The sequence below is a fragment of the Cnephaeus nilssonii genome, assembly GCF_951640355.1.
Source record: "Cnephaeus nilssonii genome assembly, chromosome: 20".
Taxonomy (NCBI): Eukaryota; Metazoa; Chordata; class Mammalia; order Chiroptera; family Vespertilionidae; genus Cnephaeus; species Cnephaeus nilssonii.
In genome coordinates this window covers 14,350,732-14,370,808 of record NC_137091.1, presented here as the reverse complement: position 1 = coordinate 14,370,808, position 20,077 = coordinate 14,350,732, and the positions used below count along the sequence as shown (strand labels likewise).

At 48.1% G+C, this 20,077-nt stretch overlaps 1 protein-coding gene across 1 annotated transcript; it reads right to left on the bottom strand.

Annotated features, from left to right (window-relative positions):
- Positions 1-56: 56 nt before the first annotated feature.
- Positions 57-19,793, bottom strand: KCTD19 (potassium channel tetramerization domain containing 19; the record flags this gene model as incomplete). Its single annotated transcript, XM_079759751.1, has 16 exons — positions 57-170; positions 1,072-1,173; positions 1,457-1,611; positions 1,740-1,931; positions 3,143-3,770; positions 4,138-4,252; positions 4,524-4,607; positions 4,802-4,944; positions 5,370-5,473; positions 6,720-6,880; positions 8,282-8,492; positions 10,405-10,536; positions 11,781-11,972; positions 12,740-12,890; positions 18,562-18,858; positions 19,773-19,793. 16 exons carry the CDS (start codon positions 19,791-19,793, stop codon positions 57-59), a joined length of 2,802 nt encoding a protein of 933 aa, XP_079615877.1.
- Between the last annotated feature and the right edge of the window lie 284 nt (positions 19,794-20,077).

Genomic DNA, 20,077 nt, shown 5'->3' with positions numbered 1-20,077 from the left:
TGGTTCAAATGAGTCTTGGAAGCCCGGGACATGTGGGGGTAGTGTCTCTGGGTACCCTAGCCCTCTTGTAAGTACTTGCCCAAGATAGAGTAAGAGACAGACCTAGACAGGCCCCTCTGGATGAGCAGGTTCACGCAGCAGCCGTATTTCCTGGCGAAAGGCAGTGTGAGCTGGAAAGGAAGGTCATTCTTATCCCTGATTTCCTGTCCAGTTGCCTGCTCTAGTTCTGTGTGGGCAGGTCTTCCCGGCTGGGAAGGGGCTGGGGCCGGAGCAGGGACAGGGTAAGGCCAGTTGTTGGGAAACTTCAATGCTCTTGGGCCCATTTCTACCTACGGACACCTTACAGGGCTGTGGCTAAGAGTGGCTATCAGGGAACTGACCCGAGGGTCAAAAAATGCCCCTATTTTCCCACTTTCTAGCTGTAGATGCTGATTTCACCTTTCTAATGACACCAGAGGCCTAATAATTTGGCACTAGTGAGTGTGTGGTAAAGGTGTTACAATAATGTACTTGATTACAGAAATACCAGATTAAAGAGAAATTAGCTAAATCTTTTTCACCTACAATGTGAAATATAAACTTTGAAGCCTACAATCATTTTAAGGAATCAAAAAACAAAAACCTGGGTCATTTCTTTGCCCTTACTGAACATTTTCTTTTTCCATATAAAAATGCTTTAAAGCAGCTTAGGTATAAAAGGAATGTACAAAAGTGGTGACATTATGGTTAAGTAGGCGAAGTTGGTATCACCTGTTGAAAAGGTCTGACTCCCAATAGTTTCTCTGATTTCAGCATCCCAAAGTCTTGGGCTTGTATGATGTGCTTCCCTGAGAGTGGCTATTGTTAGTGATGAAGGCAAAATTAGTATCATTGGAGGAAAACTAGAAAACCAAGTAGCCTGAATACTGCTTTTTGACCACTCTGGACTGGGTAACTTCAGCTGTCCTTCCTCCCCACCCCCCACTGGACCCAGGGACCTGAGGTCTAGTTGTCCACCTTGCCTTCTGGGAAGCAAGACACAGTGCCCCTCTGAGGCATCCTGCATCCTAGTGGGGTGCAGGTGGCTCTCACCTCCACCCAGCTGTGCAGGCGTTCCTGGGTATGCCGGTCATTCTTGAAGCCGGTGATGGCCAGCAGATCCACCACAAACTGCTTGGGGCTGATGTGCAAGGTCTGCCAGGAGAGCCCACGGTCAGGCAGGGCCAGGGTAGCTGCCTGACGTATTTGCTCTCAGCCCCTCAGAGTGGGATGCACAGCTGGGCTCCCTTGGGCCTGCAGTAGCTGCAGGGACCAGGGGGCACTGTCACCCCACACTGCCTTGGCCAAGGCTTGGTCCAAATGACATTTCCCTGTCTTCCCTGTCCCGGTTTCTCTTGCCACCCTTCTGCCCCTGGCCTACTCTCCACTTATTGTGGGGTCAGGGGACAGGAGGAGAGGGAACCTGTCGTGTACATACCCACAGTCGGTTGGCCAGGGAGACCACCTTGGCTGTGATGGCTTTGGGGTCCTTTTGTCTGATGGAATCCAGGATGATGTCAGTCAGGAAGCGGTGACATTTCTGTGCATAAAACATCTCTTCCCAGGACAGAGAGAAACTCAGGAAGGTCACCTCTAAGAGGAGAGAGTGGATGTGGCCCCTTCTGCCCACATCTAGGGCCTTAGAGGCAGCCTGTGGAAGGGCTTCTGAGGGATACTCCCCCTGGAGGACCCTCGGGGGGCTCGGCCTCAGGCATCCTCACCTCGGGGCAGGGGGCTGGCTGAGGGCAGTGTGTGCCTCAGGATGTCCATCTGTGTGGTGTAGACGATGCTGTCCTCAAAGAACATGCAGGAGCCATCGTTGCCCACCACAGGGGGGTGGCTCACCTTGAGGATGACCCCTGCGCTGCCTAGGTCACTGGCCTCAGGCAGAGGCTGCTCAGGGTCAGGGCTTTCTGAAAAAGTGTCGGGGGAGGGTTCTTAAGCCACCTCAGAGCTCAAGCAGGGAGGGACCTCTGGAATACAGTCAGTCACCCCAACCTTCCCGCAGCTGCTGCCTCCAGCTTCTCGGAAGTGGCACCCTGGGTTGGCAGGGGGCTGTCCTGGCTCTCCTCTCTACGTTGCCCTGGAATCACGGCAAGCCAAATCCTAAATTGCAGGACTCCAAGGAACTCTCCAAATTTCGCTGCTGAACTGAGACTGGTATCAAATAAGGCCGATGATAACCCAGCTGGGGACTGGGGACCTTGGTAGTTATAAAATGGGAGGAGCTTTTTGGGCGAGCCTTTGATGTATGTCCACTCTGAAGAGTGTTTGACAGAGCAGAGGAAGCAGCCCATCGTGGCCATCCTTGGCACCTGTGCTCTGCACCTCTCCCCCAGACACAGCACACCGCGTTCTCCAGCTCGCTGCCCTGTCCATCCCACCTCAGTAGCCATCCACTTCCTTGCAGTCACCCAAGCCAGAAACCTGACCCCTCTGACCCAATCCTTAATCCCCTTCTGCCCCCGAACTGTCTAGCCTGTTTCATCTAGAATGACTCCCCACTCTAACTTCTGGAGCCAGCTTTCTGAATGCACACCTGACTGCTCCCTTGTTTGTTTTTAAATAATTTTTTTATTGATTTCAGAGAAGGGAAAGGGCGAGAGACATAGAAACATTAATGATGAGAGAATCATTGATCGGCTACCTCCTGCTCTCTCCCTACTGGGGATCGAGCCTGCAACCCGGACATGTGCCGAGCAGGAATCCGAACCATGACCCTCTGGTTCATAGGTTGACGCTCAACCAGTTAGCCACACTGGCCGACTATTTTTAATTTATTTTACTCCCTTGTTTAAAATGCTGCAATGGCTGCCCACTCCCCTTAGGATCAGAGCAAAGTGCCAGGTCCTGAACTTGGGCCACAAGACCTGTTCTGATTACTTTGTCTTCAGTCTTATCTGCCTCTAGGTGAAGCCTGGCCTCCAGCTAGACTGATGACCTGCTTCCACAGCACCAAGGCTCTCTTCCTTCCTCTGTTGACTCTCACCCCAGCCGCCTCTGTGCTCCATTATTTCATAGGCGCCCCTTTCCCAAACGCTTTATGTGGTTTCTCGGCCCCTAAAGCCATGCCTCTGTGTTAGTCACTATCGGTATCTGCTGCTTGGCACAGAGCTGGACTCACCTCTCTCCTTTGACTTTTGCTTGCCCCAGTCCTTCAGGGTGACGGCTCTTTTTGTGGGGAAGTATGGTTTAAACGTTGGCTCTGGCCCTTTGTCTTTGGCTCCAGCTCCAGCCCCTGCCTGCAGACCTGGGTCCTTCTCTGAGGCTGTGGAATGACCTTTCCAGGAAGTTGAGGTACTGGGCTGGGAAGCAGCCTCACTCCCCGAGGGGAGCTGCAGGGTGGCCTCCTCCAAGGCACTGTTCAGAGGAGCCGGCAGAGGCTGGAATTCCCATTGTTTGCAATTGACCATGTCCCATTCCCTCACCAAGGAGATGAGTTTTTGCATGGGTGTGACAGGAGGGTCTTTGGTTTCACATTTCTGTGTGACGTTGACTGTGGTGGACTTCTTTTTGGGGGGACTTTCAGGGCAGGCCCCCCAGTGTCTGGGGTTGGCACATAGGCTGGAACAGTGGGAGTATGTGCTGGGATTGCCTGCCCGCTTGGCACCTCGGCACAAGGACATCTGGATGGTCCTGGAGTACTGCTCAGCCTCCTCCATTTGGCTGGACCTGGCCAGGGTCCCCTTGGCCTTGTTCCAGGGAGTCCTGTCATTGCAGTCCTGGAAGTCCCCAGGCATGCAGGCTATGGTCTGGGGAGGGAGGGCAGAACAGCTCTGGGCATGTTGTGTTTCCACATTGGAGCCTCCCCAGGTCTAATAAGCTGGGCCTCCGAGACTTTACTTGCTCACCCAGGATGATCCCATCCCCCACGTGGTCCACCAAGGAGCTTTGCTTAGTCTGAGTGGGGTGGTGTCAGCCCAGGGGCCTCTCAACTCCAAAGGGACATCAGTATCCCAGGCCACAGCAGCCAATGTGCCCTGTGCCTCCGTCCAGGTTCAGAAGCCAGTTACTATGCTAGCTGCACCACTCTGCTCCGCCCCCCAGTAGCAAAGCCTGCCCTGAGCTTTGTGGGAGTGTCCTGAGGACACCACTAAACTAAAGAGGGCTGGGCCTTACTTCTTTGGCATCTCTACCAAACTCCACCAGTGACTCGGGCCCTTCCGTCACCACATGCAACCTCCTGATGGGAAAAGCTTCTTCATTTTCAGATTCCTTCTCCTGGGTCCATGACCTGCAGACTCCAAGGAGGATTGGTTAGTGAGCAGAAGCTTCTAGCCCATTGCCCTGTCGGGCAGGCCGGCTGAGAGTGAACTCTGGACAGTAGGGGAGAAGGGACGTCTAAAGGGTTTTGGCGTAAGTCAATGCCCAATCCTGGCCTGCCCCACCCCCTTAACCCCAAGGAGAACAGGTCCTACTGGGAGGTGGGACTTAAAACTGGATTCCCATGAGGAATATAAAGGAACAAACTCCAGAACGTGGGGCCTGGAGCAAAGTCCCCTTACTTGTACGCCTCACACTGGGCAAGGGCTTCTGAGAGGGACGGGATGTGGTATTCCTCCACCTCCTGGCAGAAAAGGGGCCACTCCCTGCGGACGACAAGGAGATGTCGGACTGGGCAGCTGGGTGCGAGTGTGGGTGGGGCATAGGCCTGCAAAGCTGCTGCCTCCAACAGCAGTTCACATGTTGGAACTACTAGACCCTCCTCCCTGAAGGCTGCAGACCTGTTTCCTTTGATACAGAGGAATGGGGTTTCATCGTGCACTGTCCTTCCTTCGCTTACTTAAATTCAGATGGTAAGAACAGTTTTCCAAGTCTCAGGAAGTTGAGAACGTGTCGAAACATTTGGCCATCTCCGTGGATCAGCAGGGTCTGTCCATATGTGATCCAGTACGCTCTCTGAGGGTTGGACAACAGTTCTGGATACTGTAAGGGATTGGACACCAGATGGTTAATCTGTTAGTCAAAGGGCTAGGTCTTTAGTAAAGCAGATCAGTCTTTTCTAGCTTCATTTTCCCGACCATTCTAGAACAGAGGCTTTGGGATCTGTTGGCCACAGAGAGCCATACTGGGGAGCAGAGCATCTAGGAAGAAACACATCGTCTTTGCTTAAAGTTTTTCTGGTTCCTAGACCACCCTCTTGAGGCATCTGGAACCCCACCCTCCCTCTTTCTTAGTCCAGGCCCCTCAGCCTGGCCTCCTCCCTACCCAGACTCCTGAGGGCCTTCCCAGCTGTCCCTATGGAAAGAGCAGGCAAAAGGTCCTTGCTCTAAGCAGGTGCTGAAGGCTATGTAAGGGTCAGGTGACTGGTTCCAAAGCTGCTCAGCTACAGAAGCCTGGGGCAGCAGTACCTTCAGCAGGGTCTGCAGGGTGGTTGCATACCAGTGGCTTCCAACATAAACCTTGATGATCTGTTGAGGGGAATACACAGTAATCTCTGCCATCCACTCCTCATCTAAGGAAACCAATGAGAGAGGACATATCACTTAGGCCAGAAGGTAAATTTTGGTCAACAGTGTATTGCATGTTAAGACTCAATATCTTCACCAGTCATACTGTGTTGCCTATTCTGAGAAGCAGCTGGAATCCCTGACACCAACCTTCTCGGCTACTCAGGGCTTCCTGCGGCTCACCCTCTCGTTTCCTGGTTTCCAAGCCAGGGACTTGGGATGGGACAGGTAAGCCCTTTGGAATCGCAACCCCAAGGGCATCGCTCCTCCCCTGACCCACCTCTCTCAAGAAAGCTGAACTGAGGTTCATGTCTGCTCACATTGCTACCTGCCTCTGGTTTCCGGCTGGGTGTGCCCTGGGTAGGAAGCTTTTCATGTGGTTACTTTGACTGGAGCTAGGAGTCCCTGGTTATGTTGGCGCTTATGGTTTGGTGAATGTCATAGCGCCTGCTCTCATCAGTTCACTGACAACTTCTTTAGAGAACAGGCCTCTAGACATGGCTGGAGAATGGGGCTTTCTTCTGGGGATGACTAGATATTTGGGAACCAGTTTCTATTGAGCTTTGTAATGAGCGATAGGTATATAACTAGATTATAATTAGGTAAGGGGTAAGAGATACATAATTAGATTGTGAGCTCTGTGAAAATAAGGCCTGCATTTGTTTTGGTCACTTTTGTACACCCAGTGTCTACTTTTGTCTTGGTATATGGTAGGTGCTCAACAAATATTGCATGCTGCAGAATGACAATATACAGACTAAACTTGACCAGAAAAACTTTTGTTAATAGGTTATAGGCAGATGGTGAGAACAACTCTGTCTTTGGACTCAGACTTCACTCCAGCTCAGTCATGATCTAACTCTATAATTTGAGCAAGTTACTCCCCTGAGCCTCTGCCTCATTGGTTAAATAGACTCAGGGACTGTTTCTCCCTGGATGGCAGTGAGGATGGATGAGCACAGCGTGTCAGCACCCAGTGCTGGAGCAGGCATGCCTCGGGGACCGTGCAGCCCCGTACTGGGTCAGTCTCAACTGCCCAGTCTGTACTGCCCAAGGCTACTTGTGGGCTTGGGGTAAGAAGGGTCACTTCCCATGAAAGTTTCCCTTTAGGCATAGCCCACAAATGTTCGTCTGTCTGGCTTTCCTTTCTTTTTCCATGTACAGTTCTTGGCCCTGGCCAGCCCCATCTTTCCCCTCTGATCCTCCAGACCCTCCCCTGATGCTAAATTCAAAACAAGAAGCTTCATTTACTGAGCACATCCATGGGTGCCAGAGTCCTCGGCTCCAGATGAGTCTTCAGAGCCACTTTCATTGGCTCATAGGTGATGTCCCTCTTGTCCAGGAAGGCACAGAGCTCATACACCTCAGAAATGGTTTCGGTCAGGGGCAGCCGGCAAGTCCCCAGCCAGTTCCTGCCCAGGGGAGAGGTGTGTCACAGAGAGCCCCAGTCCTGCACCACTAACATCATTTCCTTGATTTAACTGGGAATCTGGTGTTACCTGTAAGACAGTAAGCCTAGTCACACACAGTCACCCTTTTGGAGCTGATCTTGACCTAGTTTAGCTGAGCCCTCTAGTCTAAATCGACTAATTGCAAGCCTCCAGGCCTTTTCTCAGGTTGAAAAGCCAGGCCAGGGCCCAGCCACATCTTTTCTATCCTCATAAGTATCTGCCCAAGACATCCAGCCATTATGTGGTAACCTGCCACGGACTTGGTAGTTGACTAGTACCCTGTGTGCCCAAGAAAGTCTGCACATCAACCCCCTGCATCCAAAGGTGCTTGTCTTTGTCTTCTGGGACATAGGGGTGGGCTACAAAGGCCCACAACAACGATATTGGGATAGGATAGCATTGAGGGTTGGCTGATCTTCTCTCCGGCACTCAGAAAAACCTAGTTCTATCTTTAGTTTTGGTACCAATGTATTTTGTGAACCTAAAAGAATTGCTCCACCTTGGCCAGGTGGCTCTGTTAGTTGGAGCATTGCCCCTTACACCAAACGGCTACGGTTCGATCCCTGTTAGGGCACATACTTAGGTTGCAGGTTCAATCCCCAGGTGGGGCACATACAAAAAGGCAACTGATTGATGTTTCTTCCCCCCCCCCTCTTCTCTCTCTCTCTCTCTCTCTCTCTCTCTCTCTCTCTCTCCTTCCTTCCTCCCTCCCTCCCTCCCTCCCTCCCTCCCTCCTTCCTTTCCTCCCTCCCTCCCTCCTTCCCTCTTTCTCTGTCTTTCTAAAAATCAATAAAAACATATCCTCGGGTAAAAGTTAAAAGAAAAAAAAAAGTCCCACTCCGAATCTCAGCTCTCCTCATATAAAGCAGGATTGGAATCCATGCCCCTGCACTAATGGAGACATTCTGAGCTCATCCCTCAAGGCAAAGGCCAGGTATCACCGCCTCTGTGAAGCCTGCCTTGCCTTACTTCGGGGAGACTCATCCCTAGCTCTGGCCTCTCTGTGTGTCCAGTGAACCTCTGAAGGATTGGGGGGTGGACCTTTGTAGGAGGATCTGCATGGGGGGGTCGGTAACAGCGTCCTGAGGGTTGTGACTGTGGCTTGGTCACCTCAGACCTAGCTTAGGGCCAGAACCAGAGCCATGGTTTGCAGAGAACAGAGATAGGGGCCAGTTTGGGAACCTTGGCACCTTGACACCAGCCCTCCCCTCTGAGGCTGGGGTTCAGTGATGGTGGTGGGAGTGGCTAAGATGAGGGGTTTGCCTCTAAGGACACTTCCTCCCTCTGGCTGGTGGGGCCCAGGTGTTTCCTAGGGAAAGGCAAAGCCCACCGAGGGGCTAGCTGTGCTGAGGGGGGCCTTACCTGACGTGCTGGAAGAGAACCCCATTCCCCGTGATGTACAGTCTGGTTCCGTCCAGCGTGCTCTCTATGCGGAGCTGCCCCAGTGCGGAGTCTGGGTACTTGACCAGCACGCCCAGGGCCATCATGTACAGCGGCTTCACAGACTCCAGGCCGGCTGCACGGCCCCCCTTCCCTGGGCTTGGGGGAGGACAGGAGGTCCGGGAACAGCCACCTGTGCCGGGAGAAAGGGTGACTCCTAGACCCCTCGTAGTCATTCCTATATTGGGACCTCTGGCTCTCCTTCCTGCTGCTTTGAATTAGTACTGAAGAGGTTTAGAACCAGCTTACTTCCTTGCACAGCCCAGGTCTGGATCTTCTCAAAATCAGTATAATTTTTCATTTCTGAGTCAGGTTTAGAGGTCAAAACTACTAGTTGGGAGGGGGTGGGGAGAAGAGAGAAATCTGCTGCATCACTAACATTTGGAGTTCAGAATTTGGGGCGCGGCAGCCACCTGGCCCTGCCTCTGCAGGAACCTCTCCGGTAACCGGCCAGGGGAGAGTTCAGCAGCCATAGCACAGAACCAAGGTGTGCTCCAGCTTCCCGGATTCACACTGTCTCCCTTCTGGGCAGAATTTCCCCCAAAGACACAGTAGGTGTTACTTTGAGGTGGGCATTTGGGTTGCTGGCTCACGGGCAGGCCCTTGTTCTCCTGCAGTGGGCACAATGCACAGTCTACAGTGGCCACAGTGGGCTGATGGGCAAGCTGCCGGGTGATTTTCATGGATCCTCTCCAATCCCAACAGCAATCCCACAAGAGGGGTAGTGCTAGCCTCACATCACAGCTGAGAGGCTAATGAAGCACCTTGTCCGAAACGGCGAAGCAGGACAGGAGCAGAGCCTGTCCCCAGGGCTACTGCAGCCGTTTCCCTTAGGTGTGGTGCTTTTTAGAGGCCAAGCCCACACTCGTTGGGGGACTGCCGCGGCTTACAGAGCCCGCCTTCACATAGCTCTGTGGAGTAGGCCCCTCTCCACCTTCCCTCAGGGACCCGAGTTCTCTGAGGAACAGAAACCCTTGGGGGAGGGGTTTGAAGTCACACCCCCTTCAGTGGATTGGTAGAGCCTGGGACAGGCCCCCAGACCTGTTATCTGGTGTTACCTGTAGGACAGTAAGCCTGGACACACACACACAGTCACCCTTTTGGAGCTGATCTTGACCTATTTTAGCTGAGCCCTCTAAATCGACTAATTGCAAGCCTCCAGGCTTATCTCAGGTTGAAAAGCCATGGCCCCCAAATAGGATAGGAATTAATCTGCCAGGAGGGAGGCTGGGAGAGCTGGACCTGAACACAGGGAAAGGCCCATTCCCATGGGATAAATGTCTGGTGGTGTGCAGACCTCACTTCACACATGCTTGGCTCCATACATTCTCCAAACGCCTGCTGAGGCCACACTGAAGCAGCCAGCTCCTGAAACATGCACAGAAACTTCAATGGATGTGCAGGGATTGCAGAGTGGGACGAAAAGCAAATAAGAACCGTGAGGGGAGGAGCAAGCTGGAATGAAGTAGCACCAGGAGCATGAAGGCCTGACTGGGTCAGGGTCAGGAAGTGTCAGGTCAGGGCAGAAACAGACACAGCAGCCAGGGGTTTCGAAATAGGGGACAAGGGAATTTGGAGGTGGGTGGGAACACTGAAGCACTAGTGAGGAATTTGCTCAAGCATTTCCCACCCCGCACCGTGCCTGGAAAACAGAATTCGGGAGTGGCAGGTGGGTGCTCTAAGTTTCCAGTGTCTCCACTTCCACAAGCAGAGCAGACCTGCCTGGCCCCCGGGAAGTCTGCCATCAGGCCCAGCCTCCTTCCTAGGACATTCTGGCCTGGTTTCCCCATCTAGGCTGAGCTGGGCTACCTCCAGCCCCTGTTGGCTGTAAGCCATCCACCCTCAGTGGGGAGGCTGAACAGAGGCCACACGGGGCTTCAGATGAACATTCCTCCTCTTGATTCTAAGCCCAAACACCTGCTTCTTGCACAGCCAGCCAAAGCCCAAAGAGGTTGTGGGAGGGGAAATGTTTGCCCTTGGCTTTTCCAGCGCAAGCCTGACCACCCGAGTGTGAAGGGGAGGGCACGTTTCCCCGGGTGACATACCCATGTTCATCCGGTACAACCTCACGGCTTCAGTGAGTGCAGGGATTTCCAGAATTTCCACTTCTGCTTCTAACACATCGATATTGGAGAAATTATCCGGTAGTAAAATCTTCTGTGAGCGAAGAAAATTCACTTGAAAAGCAAAGGAAAACCAAATGAGTTAATGAAGTAATTTCTAATTTAACTGAAGGTCCAGGTTTTGACAGGTGTTTCGTGCTGCAACTTATCCTAGGTTCTCCTTGTTCTGAAACGTTTTTTAAACATACCTGGTTAGATTAGCTTTAAGTCTGTGGTTTTCAAGGTGAAAGACCACAAATTACTTTGTCTTCCTGTATTGGAGGCCATGGGTGTGGTCTCCCACGGCCTGGCCTGGGGCTCCCAAGCCAGGACCTCCTGGTGAGCACATTGGCACTGAGACTTACCCTGTGAGTCTTGACCCAAGAGCAGGTCATTCCAAAAGGCAGTTGTCTTGCTGCTTAGAGAGGAAGGGCCCAGCTGAGCCTGGGCTGGCAGGTGGCACTTGCAGTCTGTCCCTGCCTGGACTGCAGTGTAGGAGGCAGAGGTGCAGCCCACGCTAAAGCCCTGTGTGAATCAACTTGAAGACTCAGAAGCACATCACAACTTTCCAGGTGGCAATGAATATGAATGGCTGGGGTTTCAGGCTTTGGGCCCGTAGTACAATGGGGTGTTTCCTGCCCTATTCATCTAGGTGGCAGCAGCATCTTAGAATCAAAGGGGTCATTCAGTTCACACCCCCACCAGAGCTTGTCCTAGGGCAGTGGGGGGAGGGAGGCTCTCTTCTGTCCAGGGTTGAAGATCTCACCCCTCCTTAGGTCACTAATTCAGGTGGATAATTCTACAAGGACTCTGGGGAAACTCTCACCATCCACCTTCCTTCCCTTTTATTCTTATTTAATGGAAGTGAGAGCAGGTAGGGGCCATCCTTTGAAATACCCCTATTTTGTCATTTGATGAACCTAGGGTTCCTTGGTGAGAGGAACCAAGGCCTGGAACCCACTTGGATACATAAGGGCAGAACAAGATGAGTAGCTGACCTTGGAGTCCAGCTCAGGGCCTTGCCCTTCACACCACCTCTTGTGGTCCCTGATACTGCTGCAGTCCCTTACACCCAGGCCATCCCCAGTGAACAAGGAACAAAATAGCCCTGAGGCAAGAAGGAGTCTAAAGCTGGGATTCTGCTTGCCTCCCCAAAGGCTTTGTCATGCCCCCTCCACCTCTGCCCAGGGAAGCCGCTGAGGTCCTAAGCACCAAGCTGGGCCTCTATGTGGGGAGGAGTGGACGCTCTCTTATCAGTCCCCTCCCCTCCTTCCACCCCGACCCCCACTGTTGCCCTCTTCCCGCCATAGAGCAATCACCAATGAACCGGAACTCGCTGCACTCGCACTCGATCAGGGCCACAGTCTCAGCCAGCCACAGCAGGTTGTCCTCGGTCACCAGGCTTGGGTACTTGGCCACTAGGTCTAGGGGCAGGAAGCAGTAGTGCACTTCCTCTTCCGTGTCTAGCAGTGGTGTGTCCATGAGCCCCAAAGGTGCCTTATCATGTAGGCCTGGAGGAGAACGGGCAAAGGGTGTCACCACCTCCTAGCGGCCACCAGGACGCTCACTGACCCAGGGGTCCCAGAGGAAGCTGAAAAGATCCACCCAGGAGATGGTCCCTGCCTGGTGCCTGCTTCCTCTGTATTTAGATGTAACCCTAAGGTTTGGCAGGAGTGTGGGGGGAGCAGGGCATGGACATCTAGTTTTTCTCTAGTGAAGGGCAGTGGGACATGATATAAAATTTTGGCTTATGTATCCAAAGTTATTAAATTCACATTGGTTATCTATTTGGTTCTTTCCAATTGATCAAACCAACCATTGTGACCTACAGGTAAAAATAGATCCTTTTGATCTCCTGGAAGCCCCAAACCCATCCATAATCGTGACTGGTTGTTTGGTGTCTCAGTTAGGCTAATCCATCCTGCAAGGCACACATCAGACAGGGAACACTTGGGGACATTCCTTGTGTGGTGGTGAGAGTGACTTGAAAGGAGGTGGAGTTCCCGGGCTACTAGGAAGCGTGGAATTCAGCCCGGCTCTGCCCGAGTGAAACCAATATGCAGAGGAATGAATGTGGAGGAGGAGGTTTGCTGCCAGTGGGTGAGCAGCCATGGAGAGGGCATGGGACAGGGTACAGGATCAAAGAAGATGACAGTGAGAGAGAGAAGTCATTCAGAACTAGTTCAGAAATCAGGGTACTCTCTGGATGGAGGCCACTTCTGTTAGGATGAGAAGGGAAGCTGGTGGGGGCTTCGGGAGGGTCAGCCTGTGATTATACCTGTGAAGGCTGGGCTTTTTATAGGAAATTCCGAGGGTTTGCTGATACACTTCCACGTTCGCCAGTAGTTCAGAGATGCTCTCTCGGCAACAGGTATGTCTGCAGGCCGCACGCGTAGATGGTGTTTCCCTTCCTTCAGATTATCTAGAGTCTTGGATAAAGAAGATGGAAATTCTAAACCAAATAATTATCACAGCTCTAGGGTAAAATACCAGAAAAAATAGTACATGACTTACTTTGATAAATGTTTTGGAATAGAGTCAATCACACAAATATGTACAAATTTAGGTCTGTAAGATGACATGCTGATATTAAAAATCTCAATGATGATTTCTCTCCTGATTTTTGAAATAATTTTTGGATTATAATTTACGTGGATTAATAGTTATCTATTTTACACAATCTTAAGCATAACTTCTACTTAACTATCAAAAACTTGAGATTTTCTGTTATCATTTCCCCTTAAGAGTTCAAAAACCCTTTTGACCTGTTATAATTGTTGTGCTTTGCTTGTTTGTGCTCCTCCTAACCATGGAACCTGGACTAACTAGGGAAATGGAGGTGGCACGGGGTACGTTGTTCAAAGTGCTCACACCCATTCGCTCCTTTATGCCAACACAGCTCTGGGAGGCAGATGTGGTGTCTGCATTGCGATTTTGCTGATGCGTCAGTTGTGGTCAAAGGACTTGTGACTTGCCCAAGCACTCTTCCACTTCAAGGATCAGGTGACCAGGGGTGGGCTGAGGCGGGAGTGGAGCACCCCAGCTAGGCAGAGCTGAAGCCCAGGCAGGTGGGCTGTGTGTCTTCATGCCGCCTGAACTCAGGAACCCATTCTCCCTCAAATGTCCTGCTCAAGGGGCAGGTTATCATAACATCAAGCCCATTTTTTTCTGTCCCTAGCTTAGAAGAAAAATTTCTTAAGACATTTTTGGATATAGCTGGAAAAGTCATCCTGCAAAGGCATCACATGGCCAGTTTTTTCCTCTAAGGGCCACATAATGGATAGAAAACCTCATATTCAGTATGAAACTAATAAAAGAACCTGCTTTTAATTCCTGTCAACCCAGGTGAGGCTTGTGAAATTGTTCATGGAAATCCTGAGATTTGAGAAGAGCCCTCTGGTGGCTATGGCTATAAACTGCACCCACATAACTGCTAAAGATCTGCAAAGGGTGGGGACCATTGTGAGGCTTCCCCATTTAGGGTGGCTGGTGGACTTGTGGAAGGACTGGGGTTTGAGTCTTGACACTGTCCTTTAAAAGCTAACATTTATTGCCCAGGCACTTTTAAACTAAATCCTCCTAATGTACCCCCGACCCACAAAGTAGGATCTAGCACTATCAGTCCCATTTAGCAAATGGGAAACAAGGCCCAGGAAGAGAAAGAGTATTTAGTGTCCCAAGTAAGTGGAGATGCTGGGAATGGAACCCAAGATTCTAGAGCCCATGTTCTTAACCACTGCTCTTAACCAGCTGCCTCCTACTTGTCACTTAACCTCTCTAAGCCTCAGGCTCCTCACGTGCAAATTGGAAATAGTAAAATCTGGGAGGTAGTGTTGTAGGGATTAAAGGAAATAATGTTAAGTTTAATTTCATTTCTCTTAGTGGTCAGAATCCAAACTACCTTTCCACCTTCATCTCTCACCATTATTTCATCCCCACCCCATCATCAGTGACATAAATGCCACAAAACTCTAAAGGGAGAAGGGAGGAAAGGAAGGAAGGAAGGAAGGGAGGGAGGGAGGGAGGGAGGGAGGGTACTTCACAGAGCTAGACTCCCAGCTGTCCTTTGCCTTTGCTAACTGAAGTTGCCATAGAGTGTGCGGTTGGTCTTCTATGGACTTCAATGCCACTTCTATCTGCCTGAATATTACTTCTAGAGTTTTTATTCTTCATATGATCCAGAAAGTTATTAGAAGATTTCTTTAAAGAAAATACAGATTTGAATTCAGATGGCTAATTGCTAGCACAAGGATAATTAATGTTGTTTTTGGCCTAGATAGTAATGAAAAGTAAGTCAATCAGAAGCAACATAAGACGGATGGCACAGGAGCAGTGTGTGTGTGTGTGTGTGTGTGTGTGTGTGGCGGGGGGGTGATTGCCAAAAGATGGCTGACAAATGCACTGCTGGCAGAGCTTTGGGACTTAATGGAAGTTTTCCAAAGGAGCAGCAGTGCTCAGAGATGCCTGATGCTCTGATGTGGGCTGTTGCTCTACTCTTTTAAAAAATATATTTTTTTTTATTGATTTCAGAGAGTAAGGGAGAGGGAGAGAGGGAAACACCAATGAAGAGAATCTTTGGTCAGCTGCCTCTTGCACACCCCACACTGGGGATTGAGCCTGCAACCAGGGCATATGCCCTGACCAGGAATCGAACTATGACCTCCTGGTTCACAGGTCAACGCTCGACCATTGAGCCATGCCGGCCAGGCACACTGCTCTATTCTTCGTGGCACTTACTTCTGCCTGACATTATATGACTATATGATTCATTCTTTTTTAAAAATATGTTTTTATTGATTTTTTTACAGAGAGGGAGAGGGATAGAGAGTTAGAAACATCGATGAGAGAGAAACATCGATCAGCTGCCTCCTGCACACCCCCTACCCGCAACCAAGGTATATGCCCTTGACTGGAATTGAACCTGGGACCCTTCAGTCCGCAGGCCGACGCTCTATCCACTGAGCCAAACTGGTCAGGGCATGATTCATTCTTATATCTCTAGTGCTTGATCTGTGATTGCTGCTCAATTCACAATAAATGTTACATTTAAAATCAAGGCAATAATAGGTATCAAGTGTGCCCTTCGAGGCCAAAGCTACAGGCTGGGGGAAGATGGGATAGGCAGGTGAGTGGGGATTGGTAGAGAGATAAGGGTTGCAGTTGTGCAGGGATGAGGAGTGGAGAGCAAAGCAATGTAAACCCAGGTGCCTGTCTTCTAGAAGCTTCTCATCTCATTCTGATTGTTGGCTCCTTCTCATGGCTTCCCAACAAAGCCTACCATGTTACAGATAATCCTGAGTTGGATTCTCCACCTGTTGAGTGCATGGGAACTTCAGTTAATGGGAGGCAAGGTCCCATTTTTATTGTTAGGGGCTAAATCTGAAGGATTCTACAGTGAAGAACACCAACTGTTTAGGACAGTTTAGTTATGTGCTGTCTAATGTGGTAGCCATTAGCCACATGAGGCTAATGTGACTGTCTGAGATATGTCATAAGTATAAAGCACACATCAGATTTTAAAGACTTAGTACAAAAATATAATGTAAAATATATCAATTTTAATATTTTGATTACATGTTGAAATGATAGTATCTATATATATAAAAGCCTAAGCAACCGAATGACCAAACAACTGACCGATGGGTCAAACGGTTGCTATGATGCGCACTGACCACCAGGGGGCAGATGCTCAATGCAGGAGCTGCCCCCTGGTGGTCAGTGTGCTCCCACAGCCAACCTCCTGAAGTCCTTCCCAGCAGCTGGCTGGTCCCAACCGGCCCTGATCGGGACTGGGCAAGACAGCCCCAATCGGCCCCATTGGCTGGCTAGGCTGAGGGACCCCACCCGTGCACAAATTTGTGCACTGGGCCTCTAATTTTAAATATATTGGGTTAAATAAAAAATATTGTTAAAATTAATATCACCTGCCTTTAATTTTTTTAAATGTGGCTACTAGAAAATTTAAAATTACATGTGTAGTTCACATTATATTTTTATTGTATCATCTCCTTTTCTCCTTAAAGCTCATAGGAATAACCAGCTGCCTCCCACTTGTCATGTAACCTCTCAAAGCCTCAGGCTCCTCACATGCAAAATGGAGACACTAAAATCTGGGAGGTAGTGTGGTAGAATGCTTTCAGTAAATACTGGCTGAATGCATTAAGTTGTGCTGCCTGAGAAGAGTCTTTAGACGAAGAATTGGCAAGCTCCATTTTCTCCAAGCAATTGTTTGTACATTTAGGCAAGAAACCGAGTCTCTGAACAGGCCTTAGTGAGGAAAGTGATGGAAATGTGTGAGGCTGTTGATTTGCTTGATGACTGTTCATTCTCCAGCTGTATTTACACTCAGCTTCAGTGAATAAATACAGCTTCGGTTGTGCCAACCTAAATGTTTATTATTTTTGAAAACACCATTTCCAAAACATAAGCACTTGTTTTACGGTCTGTTTTAGAAAGGCCAATCCACATGATTCTTTGAATACTCTACCGCACACAATTTGGAGTTTTGGAATTGGACCAACTCATTGGCCTCTGAGTGGTTACCTCCCATTTAGAAGTTGTTTTCAGTTATATTTTGTCTCAATTTGGGAAGTGAAGACAGCAAAGGCGTTAAAGGGTTTGATAAATGTTTGTATTACAGGCTTAAGTGATTTAAAAATGGTTCTTAAAAAAAATTGCCTTTGTCTCTTTGATTTTCTGCAGTGAACAAGTGGCTCCTTCCTTTTCCCCACAAATCGGTGCCTTGTTATAGAGTCATCAGCAATCTTGACATGCCAGGCCATTTTAAGTGATTTTGAAGCCACTTGTAAGCAATTCTAGTAGTCCATTCTTGGAGTAGTTGAAAATTTTTAAAATTCAGGTGGGTAGCTTGAAAAGGATACTACAACCACTTGCACTGGAGTATGTTAAGCATTTTGATTTCTAAATATATAATAACTTTTAAGAGAAAACATTTAATTATTTAGTTAGGAGTTCCTATAAAAATATACATTATAAATGTTCTCATTCCTATGTGACCCAGACATGCATGGTCTCCCTCAATTTTCTTCTAAGAGGTGTTGGGGAGGCACAGTTGGTAGTGCACTGAGCTGCAGTGTGGCTTGTTGGGTCAGTGATTGTGGAGATAAAGTAACACCTTGTCCAGATGGTGGGATTAATCTGAAGACTAGCTAAGGGTCCTTCCCAGTCATCTTCCAGGATTAAAAAAAAAAAAAAAAAAGTGATTGCAGCCTAGCCGGTGTGGCTCAGTGGTTGAGTGTCAACCCATGAAATAAGAGGTCACTGGTTTGATTCACAGTCAAGACACATGCCTAGGTTTCAGGCTTGATCCCCTGAAAACCTAGGGGGTGTGCAAGAGGCAGCCGATTAATGTTTCTCTCTCATTGATGTTTCTATCTCTCTATCCCTCTCCCTTCCTCTTTCTCTAAAAATCAATAAAAACATTTTTTTTTTCAAAAATGTCATTGTTCAAAAATTAGAAATATACTAAAGATAAGCCACAGAAATGATTTCTGTAATTTGGAGAAAATTTAAGAAAAAAGGCAATGGTCTTTGGTGATACTTTAATGGTTATAAGTAAAGGCATTTAAAGCTATTACTCACAATGAGAAAACAAGGAGTCTTGGAAAACAGAGAAGTGAAGGCAAAGGAAAGATTATGCAGTTTGGAGGACTTTTTGCTTTGCTGTAAATGTTGTGGACCTAACAGGCAAAATGAGAAGTACTACTCTTGATCAATCTTTTCGATTTTAAATCTCAGACACAGTGTATATAACAAACCCTACAATTTGTAAAGTTTTCACCTTTTAAAATTCAACAACAAAAACAGTAGAAGCTTAAAATAGGGTTTCAAGAGTCAAGAGCATACTCTCAGGAAGTGGTAAGTCTCATTCTGGGTCCATGTTGGCTGCTGGTATAGATTAAGCAGAATCAGGATGAAATCCTTTATTCAGAACATGCATTCTCAGTGTATTATTACTTTAACTTACTCATCACACTTCCCCATTAAGAGGGTCATCTTAGCAACCAAAATACAAAACAACACTTAGTGATGTAAGGCCTATGTTTACTGATCACCACTCCTGGAAGAGAAGAGTCTTACCTGTAGCAAAGGCATCAGCTGCAAACCCAGTGCTTGCTCATAGAGCAGGTTCAGTTCTGCACAACTGGAGAAGGAGAGTTTGGAGGTGTAGAGGTAATAGTGCACGTGCCTAAATGTGGAACCATCTCTGTCAATAAACAGCCTCTGGTTTTCCAAAGAAGTCAAAGCTGAAGCCTCTTTCCACAACAGGGAGTCTGGGAATTGAGCAAGTTTGCTTCTGGGAACTGAGAAATGCCAGCCCCCAACGTTGAAATGAAACAAATCTTCTGCTGACTCGTGAGGCATGCCAGGCTCCTCCTAAAGGGGAATGAAAAGAGAGCTACGCAAGAAAAGAAATAAAAAGCATCCATATTGGAAAGGAGAAAGTAAAACTATCTCAATTTGCAGAGGACAAGTTTTTCATATAGAAAAGCCTAAAAATTTCACTAAGAAATTGTTAGAATGAGTTCAACAAGGTTAATCAACATAAAAAGAAATCAACTGTATACTAGCAATCAACAACCCAAAAATAAAATTAAGAAAACAATTCTATTCACAATAGTATCAATAGGTGTTACTTTATCTCCACAATCACTGACCCAACAAGCCACACTGCAGCTCAGTGCACATCCAACTGTACCTACCTAACACCTCTTAGAAGCACAAAATATTTAGGAATACATTTAACAAAAGAAGTATAATACTTACACTCTGGAGACTTCAAAACATTGTTAAAAGAAATTTTAAAAGACCCAAATAAATGTAAAAAAAAAATCCCATGCTTATGGATTGGTTGACTTAATATTGTTAAGATGGTAATATTCCCCAAATTGATCTACAGATTGAATATAATCCCTATGAAAATTCTAGGTGTCTTTTTTTTTTTTTTTTTTGTAAAAATTGACAAGCTGATGTTAAAATTCTTATGGAAATACAAAGGGCCCAGAGTAGTCAAAACAATCTTGAAAAAGGAGAACAAAATTTGAGGATTCACACTTTTCCGCTTTCAAAACTTATTACAAAGTTACAATAATCAAGATGGTGTGCTACTGGTATTAGGATAGATGTATGAAAAGTGGAATAGAATTAAGAGTCCAGAAATAAACCCTTATATTTAAGATTAAATTTTGAAAAGGTAGCCAAGACAATTCAATTCAAAGAATAGCCTTTTCAAAAAATGGTACTGGAAAGTAGCTGGTTTGGTTCAGTGGATAGAGTGTTGGCCTGTGGACTGAAGCAGCGGTCGCCATCATGGTGGTCCATGATGTACGAAAGGTTGGCCACCACTGGATTGAAGGGTCTTGGGTTTGATTCCGGTCAAGGGCACATGCCCAGGTTGTGAGCTTGATCCCCAGTGTGGGGCGTGCAGGAGGCAGCCAATTAATGATCTCTCTCATCATTGATGTTTCTAGCTGTCCCTCTCCCTTCCTCTCTGAAATCAATAAAAATATATTAAAAAAGAACTCTTACAACTCAATAATAGACGAATAACTAAATTTAAAAGTGGGTAAAGAATCTAAAAATACATTTCTCCAAA